Source organism: Terrapene carolina, unplaced genomic scaffold, assembly GCF_002925995.2.
Source record: "Terrapene carolina triunguis isolate 2854851 unplaced genomic scaffold, T_m_triunguis-2.0 Scaffold236, whole genome shotgun sequence".
Taxonomy (NCBI): domain Eukaryota; kingdom Metazoa; phylum Chordata; order Testudines; family Emydidae; genus Terrapene; species Terrapene triunguis.
Genome location: NW_020664587.1, coordinates 13,736,845 through 13,751,709, shown reverse-complemented (window position 1 = coordinate 13,751,709; position 14,865 = coordinate 13,736,845). Strand labels below are relative to the sequence as shown.

The 14,865-nt window shown below is 48.9% G+C and overlaps 1 protein-coding gene across 1 annotated transcript in view; it reads right to left on the bottom strand.

Moving 5' to 3' along the window:
• The window catches only part of COL9A2 (collagen type IX alpha 2 chain), a 40,816-nt gene extending 35,298 nt beyond the window's left edge, over positions 1 to 5,518 (bottom strand). Inside the window, exons 1-2 of the mRNA XM_024199257.2 lie at positions 5,298 to 5,518; positions 2,873 to 2,947 (exon numbers count right to left, since the gene is read on the bottom strand). Of these exons, the coding sequence (XP_024055025.1) occupies positions 2,873 to 2,947; positions 5,298 to 5,369 (147 nt within the window). The 5' untranslated portion in view covers positions 5,370 to 5,518. The remainder of the gene's footprint in view (positions 1 to 2,872; positions 2,948 to 5,297) is intronic.
• Positions 5,519 to 14,865: the final 9,347 nt, after the last annotated feature.

Genomic DNA, 14,865 nt, shown 5'->3' with positions numbered 1-14,865 from the left:
AGCAGTGAACACACAGGGAGGGGACGGAACTGAAGGGCAAAGTGAGCTGGAGAGGTTGGAGCAACGGGGGCTGCAGGCCAGGAGGAACTAAGCACATGCAAGCTAGGGGGTGTATCCCAGCTGCACCACCTGCCCGTTGCAGAAAAGCAGGTTTGTCTCCAGGGTTTCTCCACATGCTGCTCTAATATCCATCTGCTCTGCAGCCAAGCTCTCTGGGTGCCCCAGGGATTAGAACCAGGATTCGTGCTCAAGAGTATCTTAACTTTAAGAGGGGAGCCATACAGTGGGCTAGTTTGGGAACTGCTGACCTAAAGGGATCGCTCCACCCTGCCTTGAAGGGCAGCCACCTCTGGGATGGGATGCGGCAGCTGTGGAACAGAACACAATGCACCAGCTTAGGACCGGGGTGAGAAGAAAGCTCTAGTCAGTTGAAACAAGAGGGAGGAATTTAGGGGGAGCAGAATGACCCGAGTTGGAATGTGACCTGTCTGATGGGGTAACACGGCATCTCACAACCCAGGCTTCACTCGTACTTCTCATCCAAGGGCCGGCGTGTTAAACACGAGGACACTGGGGCAAATGCGGGTTTGATCTGGGCTGGCTAGTTTAAGGGGGCTGCCTGCATTGGAACGAAGTGCAGTTTAGTGCTTCAGTCCTGCTTTAAGGGATAGGATGGCAGCAACAGGCAACAGGCCTCTGAATGTCTGAACCAGCCCCTCTCACCCACTGCTTCAGGGGCCCCAAAAAGAGAAACAGCCTTTCATTCTGCAAAGAGCCCTCTGGAGGCCTCAGGTTCCAGGTTCACATAGTGGAGCCACTGCCAATAAAGGTGCATCGTTAGCCCTCCGATGAGCTAGCCCTAAGCAGCGCTACAGGGTTACTTGGCTGCCTGAGATGAGAAGAATCCTTCATGGGCTGCACGTGACCACACTGGTCTGGAGGTGACGCTCACCACCCAAATCAGGCCGCGCTCACCCTGCGTACCTCTCCAGACTAGAGCAGGCTTTGTCCAAATGCTCCACAGGATTGTGCTCGTCAAAAGCCACTGCTCTCCTCCCCCACCCTGGCTTCCAGGGGGTGGGTCCCAAGAAGAAGCCACAGCTACATTCAGTGTATAAATAGCACCAAAATCCCACACCGGGGATGGTGCGTCTCTCCAGAGGGGCTGGGCCCAGAGAACAGGTCAGTTCTTGATTACTCACAGGTCTGGCCTATCTTCCCGGCACCCTCTCTGAGCCTCGGGCGGAAAGGTGTCAGTGCTCTGGCACCGCATGCTCTTCAGAAACCTCACCACTGCATCCCCAGTGAGCAGGCAATCGCCCCATTGCTCCAAATGCCCCAACCCCTCCCCCTGCACTTCCAAACCCCAGTGAACCCCTTCTGGCTCCCCCAACGGCATTTTCGATCATGCTTCCTGCAGCAGCCATGTGTAGACCCTTTCCCTCCACCCCTTCTTCCTCCCTTAGGATCCCCTCTGCACGTCTCATCTTTGGGCCCAATCCCACAAACTCCTCCCTTTGAAATCGACGGGAGCCGCCTGAGTGGGGGAGCCTCAGGATCGGGCCCTTTGCTTGGCGCTTGATGCAGATGGCTTTACTCTAGGCTTGTTGCTTTTCGGTACATTTCAGAGACGCTTTACTCATTTCTGACAGCGCCCTGAGCGATTTGGCTGGGGCTCCAGGGAGCAGGGAAGAGGGGCTTTGCAAATACAGTTATTATAATTATTAACCATTCTGAGCCAGATTTGCAAAGGTATTTCGGAGCCTAAAGGTGCAGATAAGCACCTAATGGGATTGGGAAAATCCCTTAACTCCCATTGATTTCAAAGTGCTTTAGAAAAAAAATCTCACCAGGTGACTAGCTGCACTTTTAGGCATCTAAAGACCCTTGAAAATCTGGCCCTTGGAGACAAGTCTGCCCCTCCTGGCTATTGATTTGTATCCCAGAAAAAAAACAGGCGTTGCAGATTCACCCTCTAGTGACTTCAGAAGGGACAACCCTGGCCCAGACGACTCTGAAACGGACAGAGAGGCCCATGCAACGGCGGTGGATGCCCTTATTTTCATCTGTATTGCAATAGAATTCAGAGGCCGCAATCAGGACCAGGGTCCTGTTGCACTGCTCACCGCACAAACACATAGAAAGAGCCAGCCGCGTGCTGGCGAATCTAGGAGAGCCGGCAGAGAGGGTTAAGAGATAATGTCCCAGTTTCTCTCCCCCGACCTGCCCTGCATTGTAGGAATGAAGGGGTTTGGGTCCTCTGAGTTTAAGAGGGTCTGTGCCTTTTATTTCCACCTCTAGGCAAAACAGCAGCTCCCTGCTAGTTGCAGAGACCCATAGATGTGAAGGTCACAAGGAAACTAACCTAGTTAGTTTCAGGACGAAGGTTGGTAATTTCATGAATAGACTGACGTGGCCGGAGGGGCCAGTGCTGGCAGAGGGCTGGGTGAGCCAGCAGGTCCCATCCACTCCTTTGTTCCCTATGATCCTGACCTCCTGCATAACACAAGTCAGAGAACTTCACCACTGCGGTGACTCCTGCAGCCAGCCCAGTGGCATGACAAAGGCCGACTCCGCGGAGGTTTGCATGTCAAGCCCGATCCTGCTGCTAGCGGGAGTTTTATCTGGACTTAGGGCCCCATTTGGCTCCAGTTTAAGTTAGGAGAGGAGGGGTCTTTGCAGAAGGAGCCCCATCCTACCGCACACAGAGAACAGAGGTTCAGCACACAGACTATGCACACCTCCGCCCTCTGCTGGCCACAGCTGGGAAGAGCAACTATGTACCCTGATACAATGCCCCTCTTTGTCCCTAACGCTCCCTGCCCCCCTCCTTCCCCCATCCCTTGCTCAGGCTCCTGAGCTGTGTACTCACATCAGTGCCGTCGGATCCTGGCACTCCTGGCGGACCCGGGGGCCCCCGGGGGCCGGGCTCTCCTGGAGGACCTTGCTGAGGAAAAGGAAAGAGAAGCACACGTTCCCGGTCAGGAGAATGCCCCAAGTGGAGAGCTCACGGCCCTGCTAACCCAGAGAGACAGCTGGGCTCGGCGAGACTTCGGCTCGCAGTGCAGGCCGGCGGGGCGCTCAGAGCGACAGGGAGCCCTGGGGTGTAACGCTCCAGCCGTCGGCCATGAGGACAATTCCGTGCCATGGGGAACCCTTCCCCGAGAAGCTGGGAGTAGGCGACACACAGCATAGCAGACAGCCCAGGGCCCAGGAAGCGACAGCTGCTTCTCCCCGTCGCGAACTTCCCTTGCAAAACAGCCCATCCGCGAGCAATTTTGTTCTGACTAGTGAAGGAAGCAGGCACAAGGCTTCTCCCCCATAGCTGGGGTTTATAGAGGGATGAATGGGGCAGGCCAGGGAAAGCGTCTAAGCCGGGGTTTGCATTTTCTCCTCTACAGAGTGAAACCCAGAGCCTGACTCTGATCTCAGGCACATGGGGGTAAATCAGGAGTAGCTCCATGGAAACCGGTGGAATTACAGCCCTTGTGTGTGTGCGAGATCAGAATCCTGCTTCCACCCACCCATCCCACCTCCAAAAGGCAACTTCCATCTTAAGGATGCGCTTTAAAGTAGCCTCTGTTTTTGCAGCTCACCTTAGTTGATCCAGAGTTAAAGATCCAGGCTGAACTATCCGAAGTTGCTGAGGGGATTTAAATGCCCCAGGCCCAATAATTTTAAAGGGGATGGAGTGTCCAAATCCCTTAGGCCATTTTGCAAATCTCACAGCCTTAAACCCTGCTAGGGGAGAATAGGCATCTTTGCAGAAGCAGCCTCATCTGCAGCCTTGAGGCTTTTGTGGTAGGAATTCCACAAATGAATCCCTGCTCCCCTTTTGGGGCGTGAGAAAGAAAGAGACTAAAAGCAGAGATGGAATTCAGGGATTCTTGGAAATAAAAATCAGACGGGCCGGTTGCCTCTGTCATGGCCAGCGACAGCTTGGGGCTTTGTTCTTCACTCGTCAGTGCTTATTTATTCTAAAGGGAAGAGGCCAGTTGGTTCTGTACATTTGTTAGAAAGAAAAAGAAAAAAGCTCAGCATTGCCCCTTATCCATAAATAGCAGCCAGCCAGCAGGAGAGAGCGAGGTTTCCTGGAAGCACCCAATGAATAGGCACCTTTGTCCTTGCCAAATGCTTCTTTGTTTTTAGGGCTCCCAAGCCCTAGGCGCTGTTGTGGACTCAAGCCGGCCCCTTGCAGTGGATTCAGCTTGGTTCCAGGCTCCTACAAGCCACTATGCATCCACCGCAAGCCTCTTCTGTGCAAGCGACTGTGTGCTCCAGCTCTCTGTCAAGGGAGAGCTTCCTTCAGAACGGCCCGGTTCAGCTCTGTCCCGTCTTCTTTCCCACTCGCTGCTTGGAACCTTTCTTTGGAAAATGATGCTTCCACTTAAAAAACATTGATTTTCATGTTTTGTTTTGTTGGCCAAAAAAAAGAAAAGAAAAAGCTATTCTTGGGGGTAATCCTCAGTAGGGCTGTCCCTCTGTAGCACTCAAATTGGGGGCAGAGGGAGTATTTCCTTCTAGTACAAACCTGTCCCCTATCAGCACAAGCTTATCTCTGGCTCCTAAAGACACTTCCAAGGAGCACCTTTCCTTCTCGTTAGAATGCCCCAAGTTGCATGATGCTTCCAAAAATCGTCAAGGGGGACGAGGGTGGGAGAGAGAATACCCCCAACCTGGCTCCATCCCCGATAGGGCTTTATCCCCATTATCCCTCTTCGCAAAGATCCAGGGACCTACAAAGGCCTGCTGCCTCTCTGCAAATCCTTCCATTCAAACCCTTCCCTAGCAATCGCTAACCAACACAGCCCTCCTCCCCGAGTCTGGCTGACCCCGAGCAGTTCTGCAGCGACTCGATTGCAGCAGGATTCCACCTAACCAGAAACACGCAGGCACGGCCCCGAGGGGACGGGAGGCAAAAGACACGGACGGTGAATGAAAGAGAACCTTGTGAGTCTGAAAATCTCCAAAAGAACCGAGCCACTCAGGTGCTCCCTTTCTCCAGGGCCCCCTCAGTCTCCCAACAGAGATGAAGATGGTTTCAATTATTTCGAGGTTATTTGGGGGCATGGGGGCTCTGGATTTTCCCTGGGCGAGGCACTGCTAGAATGGGAAACTCGCTGAAAGCTCACAGAAAAATAAGAGGAGGCAAAGACTCAGAAAGCTGCTCGGCATTGCAAGCAATTTGACAAAGAGCTCAACATTCTACAGTGGGGTGCAGACAGGGGACAGTTCCCCAGCCCCCCAGCCCAACCCTGATACATTCCCAGCATAAGGATATAAAGGAGAACACTTACAAGCTGAGCCAGACACAGGCAGATGGCTTGGAGGAGAAGGCAGAGTTTTAGGCTACCCAAGGAGTTAGCCATGGTGAGGGCTTCTGGCTAGCTCAGAAGCAGGGACGTTTCCCCTTCTGCTAGCTGAAAGTCCAGGTAAAGCCAGCCAGCCAGCCCTCAAATGCACAAGCTTGCAAATCCAACAGCTGGACAGACTTTTGCAATAGCCTGGAGGAGGAGAGAAGGTGGGGCAGAGTCATTAATATGGAGCAGCCTCGGAGGTGAGGGCAGAGAGATTGGCTGGGAGTCCCCTTCACGCCCTCCTCTGTCACATGAGACCCCCAGGGAACTAGCTCCAGTTCATGGCTCAGGTGAAGGGGAAGTTCTTCCAGGCAGGGCAAGCAGGAGAAAGAGTCTAGCCAGAGATCCTGTGCTTTCGAACTGAATGAGAGTCACAGTCGCTGATATTAAAAAGGCTTTAAAATAGCACGAGGGCTGTGAAAGAAGCCTACAGCTTAGACGGAAAATTCACAGCTAAGGCTGCGGGTTAGGGCGGTGTTTGTATACATCACACTGACAGATACTGTATCTTATGCAGGTTGGGCCCTGTTTGGTCCTTGAATGGGAGACCAGGGAGTGAGAAGAGTGACTCCTGTCTCGGAGTAAGTGGTGGCCTCAATGCTGTGGGGCTAGAGGAAGCAGTGTGTGGGGACTGGATAGGGGGTGATCTCTTGTGAGAATCAATGCTGAGCCCAGAGCTGTGCTGTGGAGGTGATTTCTCCTCATGATCGGGGGTGCTGTGGTGTGTGTGACCCCAGAAAAGGGGTGTGCTCCTCCACAAGTGCTGACCTTGATGCAGGACGTGCCATCTTTTGGCTGACATGTAAAACTGGGTCCTGCTGAGTCTGTCCAATCAACAAAAATCAATATTCGCTAGAAATGGGCCACAGTACAGATCCAAACCCCTTTGAATTTCAGTGGTGATCAGGTCCAAATCCCCAGATTTTAATCTACCCTGTTGGTTTCATTGTGGGTCGAACAGGGGAGCCCTATTTCCCTGGTTCTGGTTCAGGTGGGGCTGACACGTCCCAAGAACTGCAGTTCACACCCAAGATGTCGTTCCCAGACAGTGAAAAGCCCACGAGGTCAGTGTATCTAGCAGGTTTCTGTCCCTCTGGGCTTCTGTACAATGTCTAATCTGAACCCAATCCCTAACTCCTGATCTCACTTCTAATCTAACACTCGCCCTCCGAGCCTGTTTCAGACCCGAATGCCGCCCCCTGGACCCATCTGCCACAGACACATCAAACCACTGACTGTCCAGATGGAATCAGTAGGAAAGCAGACTTCCTGGGGACTAAAACAGCAGAGGTCTCTCCGTTGGGAAGGCTGCCAGAAAGTCACTGAGAAATTCCTCATTGGATTGTGAGTGATGTAGGGAAAGGAAGGAGAGAAGCTATGCTAGGAATTCACCCAGGGACCTTCTGCTTCGAGTAGGAAGGAGGAGATGGGCCAATTTCTGTAGGAAGAATGGGCTCATCACAGATCCCACATGGCGCCAGTGTAACCCACTGGTGAGTGTGTTACAAATCCTGCTCAGTGCTGATCCATAGAGCACATGAGTTGTTACAGCCCCCATCTATGGAGCTTTGGCTTATGCTGGAGTTGCCTCTGCTTTTTATTTTTTAAAGCTCTGAAGGTCCCTGGTTCAATCCTGTGTGTGTCAGCCAGGCAGCAGCCATCTCACCAGCAGGGGGGTTATCTAGCTGAGGTGCTCAGAGTAGCCCAGCGCTTGGCTACGCACTCTTGCTGTGCATGGAGACATGGAATTGGCCATCCTAGGGTCTGGCGAAAGATCCACCACAACCAGCAGCCTGCCCCAAATTCCCAGGTCCTAAGTGCAGTGGAACTCAGCGTTGTGAACTCTCATGATTTTATCCTAAGCCTCATGGTAGTCAGTGTTTTCCTTAAAGCCCCAGCTGCTGGAGTCCCAAGACCCTCAGATCTCTCCCTTTTTTTTTTTTTTTTTTTCAAAAGGAGATTTCTACCTGGGGAAAAATGCACTCGAGTAACTTAAGGCTCAAAAACCAGAAAGTAAAGAAACAGAACCCAACACTTATTATTTTAAGAAAACAATCTCATGACTTTTAAGACAATCTCATGATTTTGATGGGGCCAGACTCAGGATTTTGAATGCCTGGGGGCTGGCATAGTGAGAACTACTTCTGGCTTACCCAAGAGTAATTATACCTGCTAACATTAAAAACTGATCAACAGAATGTCTTTTTACACAGCACATAACTAGCTCCAACTATTAGCCCACATGTCGCGGTTCCAGGGGGAACTGTGTTTTAGACCTCGTTGCAGTCCCTCTTAAGTGCACCCTCGGATGGCAGATGTGGCTTCCTTCACCTTTCTCTGGTGGAACACTGCAATTCCACCACTCTTGGACTGGATCTCTGGGTTCCAACCCATTTCCTACATATGAGAACACGATAGGCTCAGCTGTATTTGGCAACTGCAAGAAAACTTCTCTCTGGGAGCCAAACACAACTTCTTCAAAACAAACATATTGTTTATTCACCAAAAGGTACATAGCGAAGCAGAGGAAAGGGTTAAAACAACAAAAGTCTGGATGCGTCTGGTCTCACCTAACTTCACCCTTTCTTTAAGTTTTGGTAAGTTTCACTTAACTCAGCTACCTCCATCTCTGAGCTGGGAGAGACAGGCTGCGCTGCTGCATTCTCTCCGTGTCACTTCCAGCAGCTGCTCCCTACCTCCTTCCTCTGTAGGTAGAGGTTTTTAATGGTTTAGTGTCCTTTGATCCTAAATTCTGGTCTTGGGAAAATAAATCTGTTAACCTGACAGGAGCCATTTCCTGATTAATAACGCCCCCACTGTCCTCTGAAGGACACTTGGTAATCTCTCTGGAGGTATCTTTGTCATTGTTTCATTTCCCTCTTGAGCTCTCTAACCAGCCTCCTTTGATTGAACACCATGCAGTCAGATGGAATAATATCAATCAGGTAAACTGAGGCACATATGCTAGTAATACAAAAAGAGATCTCTCTCATTCTCCACTCTGCACCCCTCGCCAGAATCAGCAATAGAACCAAACAATCTCATTTCTCAGTCTCTCACTCCGACCACTAGATCACACTCCCCCTGATTACTCACCTGCCAAAATTCAGCCTGTTGCAGGTAAACAAAGGAGAACTGTTTTATTTTAAAGGGGGTTTTGTGGTGTTTAGCTTTGCAGTCTGTGCACACACTCTACTAGTGATCCAGAATCTTAAGCCGTTTATGTGTGTTTCAGCACTTTGCTGTTCACCTTCAAAGGATGCACTGGTCATTGTAATTAGAATATTTGTTGTTAGCAAGCCAGCTTTTGAAAGAGACTAGCATTGGGAAACAAAATATGCATAAACTGGTCAGTGCAGTGGGGAGATGGGGGCATAATCTTCTCTATCTACCTTAAATGTTACTATGGCCCCTTTCCCTTTAGGGTCTATACACAGAAACAAGGGGCGATTCCCCAAGAAATGCAGAAGTTTAATTCAAGCGCTCAACATCACAGATTTGGCCTCTGTTGGAAGTCAGTGGTGCATCTAATTACTAACCGCGGTGGGTAGCTAAAACTGTAGAAGTCACTTAATTAGGAGCCTCCAGTGGATGGCTTAGTGTCCCAATCAAAGGACGATGCTGGGATGAGGGAAGGTTGCAAGTCTCAAAATTAAATTATATTATTATGTATTAATTATTCAGAGACCTGAGTTCTATTCCTGGCTCTGCCACTGACCCTGGGCAAGTCACGTCACCTCTCAGTGCCTATATTTCCCCTCCCGCCCTTTTCCTGCCGTATTTATTTATACTGAAAGCTCTTTGGGGGCAGGAACAGACTCTTGCTATGTCTGTACAGCACCTAGCACAATGGGGCCGTGATCTCATTTGGAGCCTCTAGGCCCTATTGGAATACAAACAACAGTTATTACTATTTTGTATTACGGTAATGCCACCAATCAAGTTCGGGGCCCGTTGTGCTAGGCGCTGTACAGATGCTGAGTAAAAAGACAGTCCCTGCCCCAAAAAGCTAGATGTCGATTATGACAAAGATGCACCAGGTGGGGAGACACGGAAAGTGGGGAAAGGAGGAGACCTGGTAACAGCAAAGTAAGCAAGTTATTGTGCAACCTTCATGGAGTTCGATGGGAGCTGCAAGCGTGCAGCACCTCCTAAAATTCCAACCCTCAGTGAAAATAGTTCCACCCTTGTTGCACTTCACCTTCTTTTGATGTTGCAGAGACGGACTGAGGAGTACTGTATCTCGATCGCTAGTTCCCCTTCCCACAGTTTTCAACCACATTTTGGCATTCTCCATGGTCCTTTCCATGCTGCGTGACGGAGAGCATGCGCCCCTTCAGAGATTAAGGACCAGATGCTCAGGTGGTGGAAATCAAAACCAATGGAGGGATGTGGATTGACATCAACTCTGAATCTGGCCCTTAATAGCAGCATGCCAAGACAAGGACAGAACCATGCAGAGGGGAAAGGGAACAGTAGAGGGCAGCAGAAAACAGAGCAACTGTCTCTGTATATGAATTGGGAGGGTTACCCCTGCTCTGCAGTTTCCCTGTCTGAGAAAAACTACCTGCTAGGCTCCAAGACAGGGGTCGGCAACCTTTCAGAAGTGGTGTGCCGAGTCTTCATTTATTCACTCTAATTTAAGTATTCGCGTGCCAGTCATACATTTTAACATTTTTAGAAGGTCTCTCGCTATAAGTCTATATTATATAACTAAACTATTGTTGTATGTAAAGTAAATAAGGTTTTTAAAATGTTTAAGAAGCTTCATTTAAAATTAAATTAAAATGCAGAGCCCCCCAGACCGGTGGCCAGGACCCGGGCAGTGTGAGTGCCACTGAAAATCAGCTCGCGTGCCGCCTTTGGCACGCGTGCCATAGGTTGCCTACCCCTGCTCCAGGAGATCACTTGTGCTGTTAAATCTCTTGTCATATGGTCCCAACTGAAAAACTTGCACTGTGGGCAGCTAAAGAGTCTCCCACCTAGGATTTCCCATTGCAAAGCCCCTGGTACCATCTGACCAGCACTGTTTATTGGCATGCCAGAGTTGGGCCATTTAAACAAGCACCGCATTGTTTTTAGAGACCCCGCTGATATCTCTGGCAATCAAAGGTGTGCAGCTAAAGGTTCGGCGCATGCTGAAATCAACTGACGAGATTATCCTGGAGACTGAGCTGTGTTTCCAATGAATTATTTACTTTGAGCAGCATGGAAAGTGGGGATCATCTTTTAACTGCTGTTTCCCAGAGAACATCTGAGATCAGCTGAAAAAGCTGGACAGATGTGAGGTACAGGAACTGGGTGGAACTCAGGAGATCAGTGTACGGCTCTGCCACAGACTCCTAGGTGACCTTGGGTGAGTCACTTAATGTCTCTGGGCCTCAGTACTCCATTTGTAAAGAGGGGATAGTAATACTCCCCTACCTCATGGGGGTGCAGTGAGGATAAATGTTTGAAGGTTGCTTGCTTATTATGGAAGTGGGGGCCATATAAGTACGTAGTCAAAGAGCTAGAATAGGAGTCTGAGATCCAGGTTATTAAACAGAGCGTGGGCTCATCTGTTCTGGGATCCTGAGAGCGAGCAATGCCAAATGTTTGCACCTAACTGCAATGCTGCCGTGGATATTTTCTTCCTGACCTCGGCTTACACCTTGAAGCAAGAAGATGCTTTTCCTACTAACTTATTCATAGATGTCTAGTCTTTTAGTTTCTGAAACAAGGCACTTCTGTCCAACCACACTGTCTCCACTCAGCACACCAGATATTCCCATGGTGAGTTCCTTTTGCAGTCTTCAGAGGCACCAATCACCATCTGGTGTTGGGAAGAAATTCCCCTTCATGGTGATAACTGTTGCACAATTCTCTGTGCATTTTGCAGGGAGAAGTCACCTATTTTGGAGGCATTATTTATTGTTGGCCAATATTGGGGGGAAAATACTGAGCTACATAGACCTGTTGGTCAACAGCAATATTCCTGTAGCACTCTAGAGCAGGGGTGACCAACCTGTGGCTCCGGAGCCACATGCGGCTCTTCAGAAGTTAATACGTGGCTCCTTGTATAGATACTGACTCCGGGGCTGGAGCTACAGGCGATCACTTTCCAATGTGCCGGGGGGTGCTCACTGCTCAACCCCTGGCTCTGCCACAGGTCCTGCCCCCACTGCACCCCTTCCCGCCCCCTCCCCTGAGCCAGCCGTGCCCTCGCTCCTCCCCCCCCCCAAGAGCCTCCTGCACGCCATGAAACAGCTGATCAGGAGGGTGGGGCAGGGGATCAGCTGCCGGTGGGTGGGAGGCACTGGGAGCAGTGGGGGAGCTGATTGGGGGCTGCTGACGTATTACTGTGGCTCTTTGGTAATGTACATTGTAAATTCTGGTTCCTTCTCAGGCTCAGGTTGGCCACCCCTGCTCTAGAAGGTGCTGTTCTTACCATTGGCTTTATGGTTGGTGCAGCATTGGTTGCACAGCAGAGAGCAGGGCACCTGAGTGCAGTTAGGAACCTTTGAGGATGGGCCATAGAACATAGGAACACGGGAGTGGAAGGGACCTCCTGGGTCATCAAGTCCAGTCGCCTGCTGTTGCTGGCAACCTTGTCAATTATTAAACCTCCCTTCTTCATTGCATTTTAATAGCATCTAAGACAGTGGCTCTTTAAATGTCAGTGTTGCACAGCCAACAGCATCCTTGTCTGCGATCCAGAGATCCTAGGCCTGACTACACTCATGCAGCATACCAGCAATTCCTACTGGCTTCAGTGAGAGAGTTTCTCATTTGCAAAGGCAGCACAATCGAGCCCCCTGTATTCAAATCTCACACCAGGTCTTGGACTCATAGAAGCACTAAGTAGGTCAAAACTGTCAACCTCTTCCTTGTCTCGCTAGGCCATCTCCCACAAGAAAGAAGCCAAAGCAAGAGGAGAGTCCTGAGGATAATTAGATCTCACAAATCCAAACTAGTTAAAACCAGCTCTGACTCTCTAAGGCAAAACAAGAAAACCAAAAGAGCCGCAGACTAAATCTTCAGTGTCACTAAGTCCAGTACTGTCCATTCACTTCAAAGTGAGTTAATTTCATTGAATAAAGAAATACCTGTGACAGAATGGAGCCTATTTTCTCTGGTGTGCGTCTCTGGGTTCATTTAAGGCCAGTTTCTCCTCTCACCTACACCACTGAGATTCTGTTGGCTGTTGTGGAGTTACTCCTGGTTGATACCAGTGTAAGTGAGAGGAGAATCAGGCCCTTTGTTGCTTAAGAGAGCTGAGAAAGGGAGATGGGGGAATAAATGAAACTGAGTCCTCACCGTCTCCTCTAGCATAAAAAACGTCCTGCTTTAAGGGGATTAGTATCTTGTCTTCTAAAAGGAAGGAGTGTTGGCTAGTGATTAGAGCACTCAACTCTGAGAAGCAGGACTCCTGGGTCAGATGCCCAGCTCTACTTGTGACTCACTGTGTGACACTCAGCAAGTCACTGTCCCTCAGTTTATCCAGCTATAAAATGGGGATAACAATTCCTCAAATGAGTGCAATGGGCTTTTGCAAAATGCCATGAGTTCCTTGGATGAAAGGGACTGTCAATGGTTAACTGCCCTTTCCGTTTTTTATCCTTGCCCGTTTTATGGCCAGCCTTCCTAGAGTCTAGGTCCCCCGGTATCTAAGTCTTGCTTGCTTTTTTTTTTTTTTTTTAATATATCCAAACCCCCTTTAAATTCACTACCTAGAATGCACCATCTCATGTATCACATGCAGAGTGTGTTTTGGAAATTCATTAGCGATTCATCTTGGTGATTCCTTCCCAGCTCCCGCCTCTGTGAGGTTTTGTGTATTGGGGCAATATTAACAAAGCACTTCAACAAGCCTGGACCAAATTAACACTCATTAATGCTCTGAATCACATCCACTAATATCCCAGAAATCATTGGGCCTAATTCTCCTCTTCCTGACACTGGTGTAAATTAGGAGTAACTCCATGACAGTCAGTAGAGTTACACAGGGTATAAGACAGGTCTGAAGTCATTGGAGCTATGTTGATTTACATCATCTGAAAATCTGGCCCATCGTTCTTAGTGGCCTTCCTGTATTATTCAACGGCGTGGTTTAGGCTGTGGTTGAAGTGTCAGAAAGCCTATGATCTTTGCAGGGTTACACCTAGATCCCTGGCGTGACTGGTTATGATAGTTCTGAGCAAATAACTCGCAAAGGTAATTAACCTCTGAGGGGAAGATTTTCAAAGGCAAAAAGGGCAGTAAGGAACCTAGCTCCCACTGAAAGTCAGGTATCTCATTCCCATTGTGCCCTTTAAAATCTATCCCCTCAGGCCCCATGATTAACTGGAGAAACTATGGGCTCTTGCATGTCTCTATGTGAAATGGTTTGCCCAACTAGCTAGATTAATAAAAACTAACTTAAATGAAACTGTGGAGTTGTTTAAAATTTCACTTTTCATTCTTGCTGTTTACTCTTTGCATTTCAGCAATGGAAAGGGACAAGTTAATTTCACTGTATTCGTTTCTCGTCAGTTTCACTCATGCACCAGTATAGCTACAATGTTTGGGTTGCATTGAAGTGTTTTCATTCATACAAACAAAAAAGCTGATGTTCTTTGGATTTACAAGGGGCATTTCTGGACTTTAGTATTAAGGACACCTTGTTTTCACAGCACTGAAAACTGAGGCCTAAAGCTCATCATCCAGTTGTGATTTTTATTTATTTTGTGCCAGTGCAAACAGAATTCCATAGATATTACTATGTACATGTAAGTGTTTGGGATTGGAGTGTCACTTTAGGAAGTGTCATGTAATTTGAAACGTCTCATAGACTGTTGCATGAGGCTTACATTTTTTTCCCCAACACCACTGCTCAGTTGATCACAACTTTTTACATAGTGTGGTTGCTTAATTACTTCACTTAGCACCTCAAGATGAGGCCTCTGGGATTTGGGAAGCGTGTGTTTATAATACACACGTCCTTGTTAAAAAGCCTCATCTAAGTCTTTTTCTCTCTAGTTATTTTTACCTTGTGTTTAAACTAGGACATTTTTTCCATTTGATCCGATTCTCTCCTGAGATCTGTCAGTCACTTGAGTCAGTGGCAAAGCTGCGGAGAAGCTGAATCTGACATTCTGCTTGTTTTGTCTAACTGCTTTTCCAGTTTGAGTGGCATTTATCTTCCTTTCCTACAGGTACATGCATAATCCACTCCCCCCCAGTATTGTTAAAGGGACTTACATGTGCATGTATTCAGTGGCCAATCTGTTGCCCCGATGTAGCCATAATGTCCCAGGTAGCTGAGAATGTATGGTGCAATTAGAGAGATACGGTTGTGTTAATAAACGGCCTTGCTTCCAGGAAATTAAAAACTATTTGTCCTTGGCCCTTCCCCTTATGTCCATAGATACATTCTCCAATAGGGAGCAGAGCCCTTGGGCATGGAAAGTCAGTGCTGGAGGAGGGCTGCACACAGGTGAGAGACACTGCCAAGAGTTCAGGGCAAAGTCCTGGCTAGGTTGAAAGCAAT